We start from the raw sequence: 19,936 nt of genomic DNA, 5'->3' as shown, positions 1-19,936 counted from the left end.
CTTTCATTGAGGTTACGCGGGTTCGAATCCCACAGATACGAATTCTGTACCCGATTCGCACTGACCGCAGAGTTGACATAAAATATCGTCATTGGTAAACGGGTCATGGGTTAGAGTCCTCATGCAATCACGCTAACCATGAGAGGCTTTCGTTGTTTTCCTCTCCATCAAAAAGCTGATCAGCTGTTCAGCGACGGTTATAAAATAAAAAATAATAGACAGTTACACTTAGAAAAAAGTAGAAAATTAAGTTATGTATTCATCACATTGATCGTTAGTGCAAAAATTCAACTGTCTATCGCATCTGGGATTTGATATATGCTTCACTAGTGATCATACATTTACAAAATATATTACCTATGTTTACTAGTTTCTGGAATCATAAAGTAAGTCTCTGTTCTTATCCCTTTGTTTTTCCTTAATTGAACAAATTCTACGTGTTTTCTGGGATTCTTCTAGTAAATGACAGTTACATTAGGTACTTTTATAATTTGTCAAATGTTTAAGTTTTTATTCTTTTTTTGCTTGGACTGATTTTTTTAACTTAAGTTTTTCGAGCTATTTTATTAAAATAGTTTTTAAAAAAAGGCAAACTTGAGCTATTTTTAGACAGTTTCATTTCCTTTTCTTAAATTTTGGTTCCTTCATTAATTTTAAATGTGTTGATCTTTTTGTTTGATTAGTTTTAATGTTTATCATGTATTTTTTCCTAATGCATTGCATTGTGTATTTTAAGAAATTTCCATGTTTAGTTATTTTTTTAAATGTGAGTAGAGTGAAAAAAAGTTTTTAATAAGTTATACTTAACAAAAATTCGATTGCTTCAAGTGATCATTTTCTCTCTTTTTTTTTGGATCATCATTTGTTTGAGTACACCGTTTGATTAGTTCATCTAAATTATATTACACCATTTACATTAAGCTTAGATTAATTGATTAAAACTCTAGGGGGATTTTAAGGGAACTTTTCTTTACATCTGAGGAATTGGTACTCATCTGGGACATTTCTATTTTTTCTAAGCAGGAAAAGTTTGCAGAACATTTTATTAAATCATTTTTATTTTAAATGGGTTCTGAGAACATTTAAGCAAACATTTTGCCATTTTGTGCTAGTTTTAGAGAAATTTGTTTTTAAAACGATAAAATATAATATTGCAGATGTAAAATTCGTTTGCAAAAATTCCGTAAGAAAATAATCGTTATTTGAGAAAAATATGAAAAGAAATAGAAGAATTTGGAAAGCATCATCGGTCCTCTTTTGGGGCATTTCTATCTTTTTGAGCAGGAAAAGTTTGCGAAGCACTTTATTAAAATCGTTTTTTTTAAAGGAAAAAAAAAGAGTTCTAAGGACATTTAAGCAAATATTTTGCCCTTTTATGCTAGTTTTGGGAAAATTTATTTTTTTAAAACGATAAATATAATATTGCAGGCATAAAATTCGTTTGCAAAAACTGAGTAAAAAAATATCGTTATTTGAGAGAGATATGAGTAGAAATAGAGGAATTACATCCGCATTCAACTCAACTGGTTACGAAACGAGACCTAATGAGCTTGTTTGTATCAGAATTCAATGCAACAAATGACTGAAAAATAAAATCTAGGTAGAACAATGGAATAAAAATCAATGGAGACCTCTAATTCTCCTGGAATAAAAATGTCCCCATTCGTCTGAAGGCAGAACGATGAACTGAAAGACGAAAATGAGAAGGCTCACGAAGACAGCACAGATTGGGAGAATGGCCAGTAGACTACACATGCTGAATACCCGATCAGCAATTTCTTCATGCTGTTCCACTCTCTGATTGTTATTGGGAGATGATTATGTGATGCAGAGCACGTTGGTGGCACATCATGTTGACACATAACTCACAGACATTTGTCACACCTAGGAAAAGAAAACAGCGTTTGATAACACTAGAGAGCATTATGGTTAACCGTATAAGGTTTAAAATTCTGTACCTCGGATTTATTTTATTACGTCTAAGGGGACGTTTATAAAAATTATGTCAGGATTAGAGGGAGGAGAGCTCACGCAATTGAGATAGTTTGTGACGGGGAATAAAAAAGTGCTTGATAACATTACATTTTGATTGAAATAAAAACATTTAAATCCAATGAATTAATTATTTTTATATTTTTTTTCATCAAAAAAAAAATACTTAAGTAATCATTATTATCGTAATAATTACAAGTGTTATTAAAACTCATAGCGTAATGCTTTGTTTCTCAACTGAAAATGTATGCTTCTGTAAAATAGTGACATGGGATATATTGAAGTTGTGACAGCAATAGGAAAAATAAAGATAATTTTTTCAAAATTTTTTGACACTCTCCGGAGCAGTATTAGGTTGTGAAACAGCTGTTATACCTTTGATAACTTATACTTTTTTGGTCAACACAAATTCTCATTTAATTGTGTTTTTTTCGCGATGAACTTAGTCGAATCTCATCTGAAGTAAATATTCACGGTATTATTATTCATAAGCTATGTTAACATTCCTAGCATAATCAACGCATTTAGAGCCGTGAGGGCTCAGAGGATAGAATGTTCGCCTTCCAATGTTGTGAACCGAATCCCAGCGACGGCTGGTCGACATGAGCTCCTGCACCGACCATAAAATATCTCATATACATAGCTGACATAAAATGTCCTCAGTGGTAGATTAATCATGGGTTAGAGTCTCCTTGTCGTCAGGCTAACCGGGGGATCGTTTTCGTGGTTTTCCTTCCTATGTAACGCAAACGCGAGTTAGATTCATCAAAATGTTCTCCACGAAACCAAAATTTCTCCTAATATTCAATCGAGGAGTTCCCACGTCTTCTGGATTGGGTTCAAAATGACAAGACCACAGAGTTAGTAGTCGTAACCCCAAAAATTGGGTCGGCTGTTCAACGACGGTAATAAAATAAAATTATGATTGATAGCACTATTTCAAATTGATAAACAATTATGTGTTTTGTTTAAGTTGGATTTAAAATTTATATCATAAAAATTAATTTACTTTAAAAAAATAAGAGGTTTCTTTGTTTGAGATGTTTTTTGTTTTATTTCTAAAATAGCTTTTTTCTAACCTAACTTTTAAGTCTAAAACTAAATCACTAATAGCATCGTCTTTAGTATACTCTGACTGTATCATGAGGTTGTCAATCTCTCTTAGANTAATTTTGTTGTGTAATTTCATAGCTCAATACAACACAATGCAGCCTTTTAAATGTAATGTGAATCGAAATGTGAAATATAATTGAGAGGATTTTCAACGTGGATAGTAATATATATATATATATATATATATATATATATATAAATGACCAATGTATTTATTTTAGAATTAAGAAACTTTATGTCTTAATTTTATGTGTCGTGATGTCCAACTATATTGCACTTAAGGTTAAAAAAAAAAAAATCTGAATTTCTGGTTGTGTGCTTATCAATAATGAGTGACAGTGTAGACAGACTTCTGTGGACAATGTTTGTTCTGACGTCACATTGGAAGAGGTTAATATAAATGAAGCGATAAAGAACTAATTCACAGTGTCAATATTTCAGGAACTTATGGTAGATATTCTCAGATTGTCAATGAGGTATCACCTGCACTTGGTTTTGTAAGGGGTGAAAAAGAACACTATATATATAGCATAATAAATAAATACAAAAAGGAAAAAACGAAGAAAATTACGAAAAACAATAAATTTATTTTAACTGCGCATAAGATGCAAGTAAATAGAATTCATAAAATAAGTTTAAAATGTAGAGAAAACATGGAAAAAATTACAGAACATTAAAAAAAGGGAAAAAGTAAAAAATAATAAAATCCGGAGAAAAAAAAATTAGAATCCAGAAAATAAAAGACATAATCTTTTCATCAGCTCGCACGATTATATCCGCGAAAAGGAGAGCTACCTAATATTGTATCAATCCAAAGCATTAATAATATTGTATCAATATGTATCCAAAGCAAAATATATCAATACAATAGTGTGAGGAGCACTCAAAATTTGTTTTACATATATATGTATGTACCACCTGATTTCTAATTTCGTTTGATACCAGATAAATCAAATAATAAAGAAGGTCTCACCTCCAAAGAAGAAAAAAAATATTTTTAATGTTAATATACTATAGTTTAATTATAAATAATGGCAATATGATTAGTAATAATAGTAATAGAATTTATAGTAACTGTGAAGTAATAATAGTAGAATTTCTCTTGATTAAAAAAATCAATGCTTTAATTTCGATTTTTTTTTATTTCTCTCTAAAAAATTTTTAAAAAAATGGCATGCTCAAATTGTTAAGAAATTTTAAACAATATTCGATATCTGGAATGATTATTATGGACTTTAGTCTATTTTAAGGATATAATTTTGGTGCATAATGATACACTGGCTAGGAAATTCTCTTAATCTTTCTTTAATTTTCACAAACATATCAATGATTAGTATCTACACACCTGAATTTTTTACCTGTATCGCAAAAAATTATTTTGATTTATAAATTTAAGAAAAAAAAGCTGTTTTATTCACCTTGGCAGATTAATAATTAAAACATAAGCAAGAACCTATTAATCTGATTACGTTTTTTTTTTTTAAAAAAAATTTCGGTATTCTAAGCATTTATGAGACCTTTACAACCGATCAAACTGACTGATTGTGAATTTGGTGCAAAAAATTAACATACGCTGTTCTTTACTCGAACTAATTTGCTTGTAGTTATGGAAATGAATCTTTAGTTCCCTTAGTCACAAGTGTAGTTTTGGAGAAAATTATTGTAGAATTAGTTGTCCATCTACGATTTTGGCAGATAATAGTTAAAATTGGTATCAAAGTATGATCCATAATTTGTGTGTTGAAGAATTAGAGTGTTTAAAAAGTGTGCTGTGCATTCGTCATGGTTTAAATTAAAGTTTATCTGTTGTGTAAGATAAGGTGTCAAAGTTTAAAGGTGTCAAAGCTGGTGACAAAGGTGACTAGCTGGTATACATTTAAAGGAAATAAATACAATTTTATAATTATTTATTTATTATAATAAATATATTATTTATTAATTATTTATTTATTATTATAAATATTGAATTTTTATACGAGTTTTGTTTTGGCGAATGGATTTTAAAATAATGGGCTGAATTTTTTAAATTGATTCATTTCGAGAGACAATACATGAAACATTCAGGCCTTCATGAAACGAGTCAATATTTTCCAGTTTACGGTTACCTCCCGTATTTTGATGGTCAAAAATCTAAAACTGACGAAAGAAAAGTATGTTTTTTTCAGCGTAATTAAGTTTTTTTTTACCGATTTCGTTATCATATTTAACGCGTTAAACGATTGAGATTGATTCCTAATGTACGGAAATACCATAAATAATTAAAGGTGATCCTTTTTTGTCTCACAATTCCTATTTCAAACACTAATATTGAAAATTATATTTTACTAATAAACAAAAGATCTTAGAGGATAGAGTGTTTGCCTTAAAATGAAGTGAACCGGGTTCGAATCCCAGCGATGGCTGATCGATACGGATTGCGCATTCGGCTTGCATCGACCACTGTGCTGACGTAAAATATCCTCAGCGGTAAACTGATCATGGGTCAAAGTCCCCTTGCCGTCATTCTAACTGTGAGAGGTTTTTGTGGTGTTCCCTTTCGTGTAACGCAAATGCGGGGTAGTTTCATCAAAAAGTCCTCCACGAAGGCAAATTTCTCCCAATACTTGATCTAGGGGTTTCATTGTCTTTTGGATTAGGTTCAAAACTACAAGGCTACGGAGTTGATCATTAGATGTCGTAAAATAAAAAAAGTGGGTCGACTGTTAAACGTCAGTCCAAAAATAAAATAAAATAAATAAACATTTATATCGTGAAGAAATGAAAATGCAACATGATGATTTAAGAAAAACTATTTATGAGAACGTCAACTAAAAGTTAAAAAGAAGCAAAAAGGAAATATTTTAGGAGTACCTCAAAATTAATATTTTTAATATCATACCAAATAAATGATAAAGAAAATTTTAAAAAAAAGTACTTGAAAACTATGTACTTTATAAGTAATTCACAATTATAACGACTACAATATTTAGGTACTAATTTAAGCGTAATTAACAACAATTATTTTACGTTTTGAGAATTATGTAAATTAAAAATTCTGTGACGTTCTTCTTTAAAATATAATACTGTATAATATTTTTTTTTAAAAAAAAGGTAAAAAAGAGGATGACATACCTTGAAGAAGATCATCTCGGACTGATTTTAATTGAAACATCTGGAGACAAACCTTCGTCCAACAGGTGGGCGTCCTAAGCCGTCGTGACACCGTATACGGACATCGTGAGAAAAAAAACGCCAACTATTCAACCGGTTCTGAGACGTGTGTGTGGAAGGTGCTGCTCTACAAACACCATATTTCAGGGCCATTTCGAACAAAAATTCGTTCTTTTTTCTTTCTGTTCTCACTTTACTTTCTGTTTCATATTCATTCCACCACGCCAATTTGTTTTTCTTGTTTTGTTTGTTATGTTGCTTGCAGCAGTTCATTCACTTTCGTATTTGGAAATACAGTCGCTGAATTTCGATGGTTAAGATCTGTGAGATATTAATTACCTATTCAATATTTATTCCTTACCTTTTTTTTGTATCTGAGCAAGGGATTATAAAATGGGTTTATCCACGTTTTGCGCACAGTGTTATAAATTTCGTTTATCCAACTTACTTTACGTTAAAGATAATTTTTGGTAATTATTTTTTTATGTTATTTTAATTAATAATCTACGAAAAAATGATGAGTTAGGTGTAAAAGGCTTTACATAATTTGAAACAATGTAATTTTAAGCTACAAAATAGAAACTAATCATGCAGTTTCTGAGTAAAGTTAAATTTCATAAAAGTCGTATTTTTAACTTCTTATGTTTTAAGAACTAACTGTATTTAAATAAAATTAATTTTATGGTGCAAAATTTCATAAAAGGCGTATTTTTAGTTTTTATGCTTCAAAAACTACTTAAATTACATAAAATTCAATTTTTTTTAAAGCGCATTTTAAAATTTTTTATGTTTCAAGAACTATTTGAATTGTATAAAATTAAATTCATTATACAAAATTTTGAAATAGTATTTTTAAATTTTTAAGTCTTAAGAACTATTCGACAGATTTCGTTCGAACTTGGCATTTCGTCATTTAAAATTTCAAATTTTTTCAGCTATTAAAATATTAAAGAAAAGAATAAGTAGTAATTGAAACTTATACATGGAATTGTTTTTGGAAAAATTAATTTTGTATTTATGTGCTAAAAGGTTTGAATCGCCTAAAAGTCCCCGAGATAAAGTGAATTACGCAGCCGAAGTGCCGCAACTAGACTTTCGATAAATTATTGATAAATTATTATTCGATAAATTATTGTTCGATAAATTATTGATTTCTTCCTTTTTTTTTAAACATATTGTTATTGTTTTAACATGTCGCTTTGTGTTAAAGGAAACTTTTAGGAGAGACCATTAAAACCCAAATTTACAATTCTTGGTGTTGGGAATTCAATTTGAATATCTGATAGTTCTTAAATTGTACAATTTTGAAATCTGAGTGGAAACAGTTTTTCTCTTAAAATTCCCTCTTTCCCATAAATATTCCCTCATAATTCTTTTCTTATTCACTATTCTTTTTTTAGTTCTTCTTATCTATGCTTAAACAGGGAGCATTTTATTCAAGCACGTTATCTTCACTGTGTAATAACTCTCGTGAAAGCTTTCATAGTAATGATTTGTCAAAACTTACCAACCCTCAAAATTCACGAACCAATCGTCATTTCCGTTAAAAAACGGATATAAGCCGTTCTTCTCCATTGATCTTCAATTTTCTTTTTCACATAAAATTCTTCTTAAACGTAAAAAATTTTAAATTTTAAAATTGAACAATTTTCAAAATTTTTCTTAAAATTTAAAAGTCTTAAAATTAATACATTTTTAAACATTAAATTAAAAAATTAAAAATGTTTATTTTAAAATTTTTTTAAAAAAATAGTTATTTTTAAATGTGATTTTTTTTTCTTCAAGAAAAATACACACTGATAAAAGCGATTCAAAATATGAATTTAAAAATCGTACGAATTAAGAATAAAGTAAATCCGTATTGTAGAGTATCCGTATTGTCCATAAATTTGCCTCCCCGCCATTCCATTGAATGAATGGATATTCCAACTTCACTCAGAACATATATGTGGTGACTTCGGATAACATACTGCAAAAATACAAAATTGTCTTTACTTCTTGATTTACTTTTGTTTACTTCCTTCTGAAAACTATGGATTTTAAATCCAATTGCACGGGAAAAAAACAAAAAGGGGAATTTACATTGTATTTAATGTCCAAATATATATATATTTTTTTTTTGAGTTCATCGCGAAGACCGAGGAAGTCCATAAAATCATTCATTGTTGGAAAAATGGAATTTTTCAGGGCACATTTTAAATTCGTGTTAGAAACCTTGCTTATTTTTTCTAGTCATTCAAAACAAGCAATAATTCTAAATCAAACATTCTTATTTTGATTGAGCCCTTACACCATCACAGACAAAAACGCTTCCATTGGTTTCTATCATTTTTGTTATCCCCCATTGCAGAATATTATATTTCTCGCTCTCTTTTTTTTTTTTTTTTTTTTTTTTTGAAAGGAGTAAAATTTGTTTNTTTTTTTTTTTTGGAACGAGTAAAATTTGTTTTTAATTATCATGGGCCACTTTTATGCTAACCACCTTTTCATTTTAATTCTCACGTTTTTTACTGCTAAGAAAGGCAGGCTAAACATAATAATTAAATTAAGATGTCTAGTTATTCTTTACAATTCAATTTTAAGCAATCTAAGATTCCCTCGTTGGTGAAAATTAACCCGATATTGCTACAACATCATCACTCATCGCTACAACATCGTAACAAAAAATATTTTTAAATTTTTACCGTAAAAAAATTATCATAAATTTGAAGAGCAATCTATTACGCATTGAACATAAAGTCTGAAATAATATAAAGTTTTAAATTCTCTTGGGTATCGTAAGCTACCTTAACCTGCACGCTACTTTGGCGGCACTCTTTAGTATTATATTCCATAAGAAGGCAAACATCCAATGCAATAATCGTGATAAGAAGGTACTTGTTGAAAGAGCCGTGGTAGATCAGAGAGTTTGCCTTCCAATGAGTATGAACCAGGTCCTAGTAATAAAAATTCTGCCCTCGCCTCGCACGGAGCACAGTGCTTACGTGCAATATCCTAGACAGATCATGGGTTCTCTTGCCGTCAGGCTAATCGTGGGTACTCACCATGTTAAGCAAATGCGTTCCATCAAAAAGTCCTCCACGACGGTACCCAATAGTTTATAAAAGCCTTGTATTCTGTATTGGGTTCACAGTTACAAGGCTACATTAGTCCCAAACAATTGGGTCGGACAGTTATAAAATTAAACTTTGAAACCAAATTATGTCAATATAGTTGTATAAGAACTCACAATTTCAATAAAATTGATTATAATAATAGATTTAATAGTAACAGAATGTTAGGTTCTTTCTTGACATTCGAATTCACAGCTATTCTGATTGAACTAACTACGCTAGTCTTTGACCATGTTAAGCAAATGCGTACTCACCATGTACTCACCATGTTAAGCAAATGCGTTCCATCAAAAAGTCCTCCACGACGGCACCCTGTCTCAATGCTGGATCCAAGAGTTCCCTTGTNTTTTCTGAGTAAAAACCAACAGTTAGTTAGAGATGAAGTAATGCAGACAAAATAAAATATAAGCTATTTGCAAAAACATTTATTTTTTGCCCCTTTTTCTTACATAAAAAAGCCAATCTAAAATTTTAGGTTCTTTCTTGAAATTTGAATTCATAGTTATTCTGATTGAACTAACTTCCTTACAGTCTTTGAAGAAATGTGCAACTAATCGAATGCAATACGTTAAACATGCCAATCAGATAACCTTATAAAGCAATAAATTGTTCTCCCGGTCATATGCCGGTTGTGGTAGAAATAGATATAAAACAAGAATTATTCGAAACAAACAAAATACAAAAATAGAACTGTATATAATTGTTAGAAAAGTTAAAATGTGCAAAAATGATAAGCGCATTTTCGATGTTCTTAAACGGTCATTTGACAGGTAATGGTATGTTTACTGTTAATTAAAATTCTGCGTCAAAATGCGAAGAACACTTTTGGGCGTTGCACGGAGGGAGGTAAGCTATATTATTAAATTGAGGATTTAATTCTTAGAGCGACGAAGAAAAACAAATTTATTCAAAATAGTTCTAATGTAGGTTAAAAATATTTCCTTCTTGATAATGATGAAAATTTTGCAGTTTGTTTAGTTAATTGAATTTGATTTTTCACCAAAACTATCAAAACACTTCTTTAAATAGCGTACATGTTGTCAAATATGAAAATAGCTAAATATTTTAAAACTAGTGTTACAATGTTTAACTTAATTCAGGTCTGATGAAATCTAGATTTGCTTTGACTATCTATCTATCTGTAGCTATATAACTATCCGTAAAGTATTTATAGAGAAATCCAACTGTTATCATAATATTTCCTGCTTGCAAATTTTAAATAAAACTTTAAGGGTTTAGTAAATTTATCTTTAACTTTTCAATTACCACTTCAGAGGCATTAACTTATTTCACCCTGGAATAAATCTAAATTCTTATACATATAAGAAATATGAAACTAACCACTTTGTGTAACAAATATTTATTAAAAAGAACATTTTGTAATACATATAAATATTCAAAACTGCATCTTGACATTACATATTACTCTCATTTACATATTAGTTTTAAACACCTTTCTTAATTACATGGAGTTCTAATAGCATTTACAATGGAGTTTAATCAACACTTCACATTAAGCTTTCGCTTTATTTACACAATATTCTATATGAACTAAAACTTTTACATAGAATGAAATATTTATTAACATTGATATGTTCAAGTGTACACTGAGTTATCAAACGGCAACCTGAATATTTAATTGTAAGAATACAAGAATATAATTTATTGAAAATTCTCCTTGTAAAAATATGCATCAATACATAAAGAATGAATTTAAATTATTAAGCCTGAATGCATTAAAAATTTTAATTGAACTTTCAACTAATTGTCATTCTAAAAATAGCATCTCATAAAAAAAACCAGAAATTTAACATTTTAAAAACGTTTTTATTTCAGGATTTAGTTTCTTTTGTAATTGAAACTATTCATTAGTTTTTGAAAATTTATACATGAAAAGCAGATTTGTGCACATTTAGCGTTCAGTTTGTAAATTCATTAAACTTTATACTGCCATTTTGATGAAACCTAGTACTACTTTTTTACTTGAAGTTCAAGTTAAGTTTATAAAAATTAAAGGCTTTGAAAAATTTAAATGTCAGACGATATAATAATTTACTAACAATTTTACTTTTTTAAAGACCGGATTTTCTGCTTTTGGCTGGCATATATTAAAATCCTGAAGATTTATTTCAACTAATCTAATTTTTACTATAATTAAATAACGTTAGAGTTTAATAGAACACGCGAACAATATAGCGAAAGAAATCAAAAAGGGAACTCTTCTTAATTTTTCTGTTTAAAGTGTCTAAATTGAATGAATACATATAAAAAAGTAATAGCTAGTTTCTAGTTCTTAAGTCAATAGACACTACCGTTAAAGATTTAAGATCTCTTCACAGCAAGAGGTTACTATTCCACCACAAAAGTGAGCATGTGTGAATCGAGAAGTTCCGAAACGGCTGGAAGAGTGTGAAACATGACGAGAACGGCCGTCTACCACTTCCACGTCATATTCCACACTCGTCTAGAATATTCCGAAACTTCCGATTCACACTTACATGCTGCAGATAAACGTCCCCAAACTGCGTAGACCTGCTATATAATAGACTAACTGCGCAAATACAGGCTGTTTTTCACCGAGTTCTTTTAATTGAAGTTCATTGATAAATACTTGCAACCAGGTGTAAATTTTGTTCTCTAGAACTATAAAATGCTAAACCTACAACTTAGATTTGGTTTCTCAAAATTTACACGGACGGATGAAATGTTTATGGCGCTCTTCTACTACTGGCAATACCATATTAATTTGATAACTATGTTCTTTATTTGCTTTGAGCGGAAATATTTTTGAAGTTGAACCTACACCTAAAAGTATAAAAATCGAAATCTCGTTTTAATTTTATTTCATAAAGTTGAACTTAAAACAGTTCAAAACTGTTAGCATTTCCAAAAAATAGTTTAACATTTTGTATTATTCTATAACCACGATTTCGTATTATCTATAACAATCATTGAATTTAAATTTGCATAGAATATTTCTCGTCTGTAATAACAATGTTCAGATTAGGTTAAAAGCAAATGAATAAATTTAAAGATTACAAAATAATTTTTTTGGAATTCACAAATCTGCTCTTCATACAATACTTAAGAATTCAAGTTTTAATCATTACGCAAGCTTATTGTTCACTATGTGATTAATTCTTATAGAAGTATTAAGAGCAATTTCAATCTACTATGAGAATAATAAAAATTGTTCAAATTTTTACTGTTAAAAGAATTAAAAATGAATAAATTTAGTTTATACATTATCTAGGGGATTGTTTCGGCATTTCTGTCGATTAAAGTTTTTATCAGAAATTTGCCTTCTCCCACCTATATTTGTAGTACTTTTGCTGCACGGGAATTGGAGAAAAAGACACTTTATGGAACTTGCTCGGTTTAAAAATATGCGATCGAGAACATTTGACTTAATCTATCTTTGCTTTACGTAGCACCAAACTCAGATTTTTGGAATCTTAAATTGGCAACATTTAAGTGATTCCAGGGCTCGAAAAAACTCAGAAATTTTACCCGCCCCCCGAGGACGGCTTGTCCAACAATGTACCCGTCCTCCTTTGGAACTAACCGTCGCTTCTAAATAAAAATATAATTTTCTCTTATTTATTACTAACATTTATATAAATTGCACAATGAATTGGTAGTTACTAGGATAACATTATACAGTAATAAAAGAAATACTAGGTTACTAATAGTAAAGCCTAGTATTTCTTTAATGAAATAATTTATTTCCTTAATGAAATAATTTAAATAACAAAGGTCATTTTATCTGGCAATTATCATGTCAATTTATCCGATGGTACTGCGTTTTTTAAATGAATCAAATACGACGTTTTCCAGTTCCACAATCAAGCCAATGATTTACAGAGGTTTCTGCACAGAAATCTGAAAGGACTTTTATCAAGAGNGCTTCTTGTTTAAGACCAGTAAGTAATGTGTTTTTTTTTATGTTCATTGCTGAAAAGCCCCTTTCAACCGCTGCAGTACTCCCAGACAGAGAAAACATCAATTCCACCATGAGCAGTATGTTCCTGTATTTCGAGATTAGAGGGTCATTTTAGAAGTAAGGAGCTAGACTCTTGTAAGATAACAAAAATTTGAAAATATATCATGAACATTAACGGGAAAATGGCCGTCCGCGAGGTATTTTTGACCACCGTTTTTCGAGCGCTGAGTGATACGTAAATACGTGGAATCTATTATTTTAAAAAACACTCAAACACATACTAAATACCTATTTAATTTTTATTAGAAACATACACGTTGAAAGATTTAAATTATTTCCGTTAAAAATATTAAAAATTTGTAATAAATTACGCTGAATTTGGATAGGTTGGATAAATCTTGTAGCAATACTAAGTTTAAATATTCACAACTCCAATGGTTTTAAATTTTCGAAGAGATTTAAATAGACTTTTGATGTAGTATTAAATTCAAGTTCCAAATTTGTCATCTAACTTAAATTTACACTTTGTTGCAAAGTAAATTCTATAATTTGGACCCTTAAGGATGTAATGATTTATAATCATATTTTCGAAATTAAAACTTTCTTTTATCAGTCTATGGGATATTCTGCATTCTGTAACGATTAATTTTGTAAGGAACCTATTTTTAAGTAATCTCTACCATCGAAAACTAATTTGTCTAGTATCCACTTTTCTAGTTTTAGATTAGTTTAATGTCAAGTTAAGGATCCAGTATAGTTTTACAAGAAACTCCTCATTGAGTTATGCCTAACAGTTAGCATGCTTTATCCTTTAACAGCTATAAAAGTTTTAGAGCGAGGCGAGTACTTTCATGTTTAAATCCCGATTCATGTTGTGGATGGACGGCTCTATGTGTAAAACGTCATTAACCTGTAACTGAGTCATACTTAGTCTAAAACAATTTACAATGAAACTAGTTTAATATAGAAGACAATTTTTTTGAAGTCTACCCGTATTACAGCGGGATTTCAACCACGATAGTTAGCTGGACTGCAATAAGGAAACTTAGGATTTATATTAGCATTTTGACGACAAAAATACCATGAATAGTGGCTGTCATAGCGAGAATTAAAACTAGAGTTGTCATTTATCAAAGGAATTTCCTCATTGACTATATCCCGAAGTAAGCAATTCATTATTGCAAGTTGTTACACTTGAATTAAATAGCGTTACAGTAAAATTAACAAATAGAAATTCGATGTGCAGAGACTTTCAGGCGCAATATTAGAGCACTTTTCTCGCATCAATGTGTACAAGCGAACCGAAAAGTTTCGAAACGGCTGAACGAGTGTGAAACACCATGAAGAAGCAGAACGGCCGTCTACCACCCCCCCCCATAAGGCTTCACGCTTGTCCAGATGTTACAGAACTTTTCGCTTCACTTATACACACTTTCTGTTTCAGAACAATGTCCCAATATTGCGCAGAAAATCTAAACCTGTTTCAGCATAGTCATCTGACTAAAATCAGCTAGTGCCTTTGCGTTTTGAGATCTAAAATTAGCAAAAAGTCATCGATATTGTGGCTTGCTGGTTCGAAGCTTTGCCTTAAACTAAGTTTAAGATTTATTAATTAAATTTATTCACTAACTATCGATTTTTTACATATACCCGCTAATCAATTCTGCATTGTTTTGCTCTGCAAACTAGTTTAAATTGGTAATTAAGGTATTTTACGTCACTTCATCGACCAAAAATCACCGCCCATCATTCTCTGAGGAATCCGTGCATCCGTATTTCATCGCTTGTGATGAAGTTAACTAGGCATAAGTCTGAGAAAAAAAATTCAGCAATACGTCGTTTTGATAAGTTTATTTTTGATCAAATTTTACAATCAATTAACTTTTTTCCCCTGAATAGCGCATAAGAGACCATCATTTAACAATTCTTTTTTACGTAAGTATTGTAACATTGAAGGAAAAAACAATTTGATATGGAATATTATAAAATTTGTGATACATTTTAAACGTTACAATTTATTCTTTAGAAATATCTCGAAAAGAAAACAGAAGTTTGTAAGCGAAGGGATAATTACAAGAAAATGGATTTAATAAAAAAAAAAGGTGTATAAACACGAGACAGTTTCAGGTTATAGTTTAGGGCGTGTTTAATAGAAAATATTTTCAAAATTAAAGGTTTAATTTGTCTTTAGTTTCCTTAAGTAGCTCTCCAGTATGATAATAGAATAGTTTTCTAAAATGTCTACCGAGTTAAAAATTCATTTTAGTTTAAAAAGATGAAATTTCACTTTGTAAATACTTATTAAAACTGATCCACGTTTCTAAAACTTAGCAGTTGATACCTTTAATTTCCCGGTTACAACATTTAATCCAAATTAGAAATTTAAAAAATCGAACGAAACTGAATTTACAGTAAAATTAGATTCGAAAATATTTCTAAACAGTCTCTCCGCGTGAATTTTACTATTGTATAACTTCTAAAATAACTGAAGATTATTCGAAACTGCATAATTTAATTACAAAAATTTTACTATTTTTTAATTTATAAAAATTTTAATTTTAAAATTTTAAAATATTACTTAATAAAAATTAAGTAATATTTAAAAATAACTTACTACTTAATAAAAATTTTAATTTTAATTTTAAACTTATTTCACCGCCGAGTCAATGAATTAATGTTAGCTTGTGATTAAAATATATGTTATAGTTAGTCGTACGCTAGTAATTAGCTAGAAATAAGGTACACAAAATATGAATGCATAACGGACTTCCTTAAACACGAACTGCTTTAAATTTGCTCATCCAGGCTTATTTGCATTAAATAAAGGGAGATTTCAAAAAGTTTTCAAAATTTATTTACTTTTTGAAGCTATAGCTAGATAGTGTATCACTGATGTTATTTTACCTTTTTAAAATATCCTTTTATCATGTGCTATACTCATAGCCAGTTTCTCAACTAAACTAACCGAATCATCCATAATAAATATTGCTCAGTGTTGAAATTTTGTAGTTGAAGATACTTTTGAGCACTGAATATGTTTCAATAAACCATTATAAATATTTAGACTTGAGATGAAGCAAATTAAGGCATGTCCATTTAAAGTGGCTGTCATAGCGAGAATTAAAACTAGAGNGAGAATGAGTATAATTAGTTTTAACTACAGATGGGTATTTAAAGATTTCCACTCATAAAGAGTGGAAAAATCTGTTTTTCAGTGACAAAAATTGGACCATTTCTTGACCAAACGTATATTTCTCAGCGATAACTTAATTACTAAACATTTAAGTTTTTTATTTAAAATTTTTTAATAGTTTCGTTCTTAAATTTGATACAGTTCAATTAATTTTTTTAAATTAATAGAATACGTAGAGTTGTTACTACCTATAGATATTACACAAATGCTTGACACATAAATTTAGATACGTTTGTTTAGGTTAATTTATCATAATAAAATTATAAATACGCAGATAAAAATAAGGCAGACTAAATTGTGTAGAATTAACACGACAAACATTCAACATTAAAGCAAATTTCTGATAGAAATGTCGCCTCGCCAATATTTTTCGCCAGAAGCTGGAGTGCTGTCGGGGGGGGGGGGTATGTCAATAAGTGTTCCTCCATTTTTTGGTAATTTTCAATTAAAAAGAATCTTTTAATATGTTGTAAATTTTGATATTTCTGTAATTTTAAAATGCAAACTATATTTAAACTATGAAAAGAAAATTTGTTCTTTTTAAGGTGAAAATTTGTTCTTTTCTGAAAATCGGTCTAAATTTTAGTTAGACCGATGCAATTCTTTCAAGAATATGGGTTAAAAGTTTTGCCAACTTATCGTTTTGCCAACTTTAATATTCAAAACTTTGGTTTTAATGAATTTTAAACCAGTCCAAACTTCTGCATATTTAAAAAATAGATTTCCATGTAAAATGTTCGAATTTTTACCGTTAACACACTAAAAAATTAATGACTACAACTCTGACCAGAAGCCATGGTTGGCAAGCATTTTTTACTCTGAAATTGTATATATTTGAATTTAATATTTTTTTAAACAAAATTTATTAGGTTTTTAAAATTTACCATTCAAGGCATCTGATAAAAGATTAATACTATTGTTTAAAAGGAACAGAACTACAATAGTTAAAATTTACTAAAATGGATAAAATTATATTACAAACTAATCAGAGTTAAAAAAAATTATATTTTTCATGCTCAACTCGATAATGATTGTTATAAATCTGGAGACAGTTTTTCAACTAGATACCTAATGAAAATTAGTTTAGATAAGAAAACATAACTGAAAAAAAAAAGTTTTTCTGGTTTGAGGAAGTCTTACACTGTAACTACATATTCAATAAGATAAAAGCATTGCATTTTAATTAGCAAAAAAGTAAATGGGCGTAATTGAAATATGTTTTTAGCCAGAAAATTAATATATTAAACGAAAAAGTACTATTTAAAAGTTTCATATCACATTTATTCACGTATAGTCTATTTTGAAGCATAATAATTTACAAGCATATCACTTTCTATAATTCTTAATAAAGAAATCCTCGTTATCAATACAATCGGACTTAAAGTAATTGCTCTAAAAAAAAAAGTATTTAATTACATAGAAATTTTTTTAAATTAATATTTTCATCATTTTGTTGAAATTATTGATTTATTTTTAAAAAAAAAATCACTTTTGATTTGCATTCATGTATTTTTTAATGAAATAATGAAAGTTCTAATATTAATATTAATGCATATGCCTTTTATTATTTCGCAGTAGAAAATCACTTCCTTAACATATATTATCAATTAAATTAGACTTAAAAATTCCTACCTTAAACAATGTATTTATTAATTATACTGCATGAAAATATTTAAAACTTGTATTAATCATTTCTCTAAATTCATAATGTATAAACACTATGTTTAAGTTATGTTTTTTTTTTAAATTATAGCTAATTTAAATTAGTGATTTCTTTTAAAAAATTCAAGTAATTCAAATTACGATTTTAATCATGACTAAAATCAAGCGATTAAAATTGTGCCAACACTAACAGAAGTGATCAAAAACTTAGAAATCCAGTACACTTTTTCTGTTTAATTTATGATGTTTCTAAAGAAGTTGAATTATTTCGTTCTATTTTCTCATTTGAAATGATTTTTACCTAATTCTCTCTGTTTTGCATTCTTGTAGTAAAAATTGAATTTTCATTATATATCTAGAAAACTAATTTTAGGATGCTTAGAATCAAATATTTACTACTAATAAAAAATCATTTCAGACTAGAAAAAAAATGAAAAAGACAAAATAATTAGACTTTATCTTAATGTTTTCCTTGAAAGCATCATAAATTAAATGAAAGGTTTACATTTAAAATAAAAGTATATATTTAGAAAAATATTTAAGCACCAATTTTCTTTGGCATAGCTATACATCCCAGGATAAGTTAACAAAATTAATAAAATCTAATGTATCATAAAATCTATGCATTTTGTCCTAAACCTATCATTAAATGAAAATGCTGAAAAGACTTTTAAAATGATAAGTAGTAAGTAACTGTATAAGGAGACATCTTCTCATTTAAAAAAAATCCAATTTAGAAGGAAAGTATTAATTAATGGTATAAATATCCTATGCTAAATTAGTGAGAAAAATCGTGAAATAAAAATATCTATAAAAATGCATATGGGAAAAAATAAGAATTTCTAAAGCAGTTTTTAAATTGGCAGAGAATAGTTCGTTTGATGCTTAAATAAAGTATTTTTAGATGTATTTTATTCTGATTGTAAATCTAATCCTGACTGCAATCTCAAATTTAATAACTTGACATAATATTGATATATTTCTCTGCCAAGTAGAAGCCGGTTGCCAAAATAGTGATAGACTTCTATAAATTGCACCTCTCACATGTCAATGAGAAGAGAGACCTACATAGGGCACGTTCCAATATTCGCACCAGTGTCACCGGTTACACTGGCTTGCCGCACCGACCGTTCCAATATTAAAGCTAGTTACACCAGTGCACTGCACCGATCGTTCCAATATTCAAACCAGTGTCTCCAGTTACGCACCAAGTGCACCAGGTTTCTGGTCGGTTTGGTCAGTTCGCATGACGTCATTACCCTTATTTGTTTACAAACTTTATTATACTGCTGTTGAGATCGTCATAATTATGCTGTATTTTTGAATGGATTTTATTATATAATTGTTATAAAAACTTTTTTTATCATTGAAAATAAATTTTCTTGTATTAAGTTGAAATATAATAATTATTATTGGAAATGTATTCTGTAGATGAATCGTCTTGATGCTGTTTATAGCAATGGATATCATTCATAAACGTTTTATTTCTGATATTAGTATGTTTTTGTTTTCAAGACTAAGAATTCATCTGAATTTTGATACGTGTGGTGATTAGATTTACTTGATAGATTCACATCGAAAGAATTTTGACTTGTGATTTTCAATAAACATATCGTTTTGTAAATCAAACAACTATCCAAAGCATTGTTAAATTTGTAATAGCGATAGAACTTTAAAATCAGTAAAAGATTTATTACTTCATATGCATTCATAAACATTTTTGTCCAATGTATATTGTTTTTAAAATAAACAAATCCAATCAATATTTGA

The 19,936-nt window shown here is 29.0% G+C and overlaps 1 protein-coding gene across 4 annotated transcripts in view; it reads right to left on the bottom strand.

The window, feature by feature from the left end:
- LOC107440682 (uncharacterized) overlaps positions 1-19,936 on the bottom strand; it is a 42,293-nt gene that overhangs the window by 10,242 nt on the left and 12,115 nt on the right. The window contains exons 1-2 of one of the 4 annotated variants that reach the window (XM_016053665.3): positions 6,217-6,402; positions 1,632-1,884 (exon numbers count right to left, since the gene is read on the bottom strand). The exons of 2 other annotated variants lie outside the window; for them this stretch is intronic. In XM_016053665.3, the coding sequence (XP_015909151.1) occupies positions 1,632-1,755 (124 nt within the window). In that variant the 5' untranslated portion in view covers positions 1,756-1,884; positions 6,217-6,402. Of the gene's footprint in view, positions 1-1,631; positions 1,920-6,216; positions 6,403-19,936 lie in introns of those variants that run through there. One more of the 4 variants, XM_071178077.1, reaches the window with a different exon arrangement.

This window comes from Parasteatoda tepidariorum, chromosome 2 (assembly GCF_043381705.1).
Source record: "Parasteatoda tepidariorum isolate YZ-2023 chromosome 2, CAS_Ptep_4.0, whole genome shotgun sequence".
Classification (NCBI taxonomy): domain Eukaryota; kingdom Metazoa; phylum Arthropoda; class Arachnida; order Araneae; family Theridiidae; genus Parasteatoda; species Parasteatoda tepidariorum.
The sequence above is the reverse complement of the archived record's forward strand: the minus strand, read 5'-3'. Positions and strand labels throughout refer to the sequence as shown.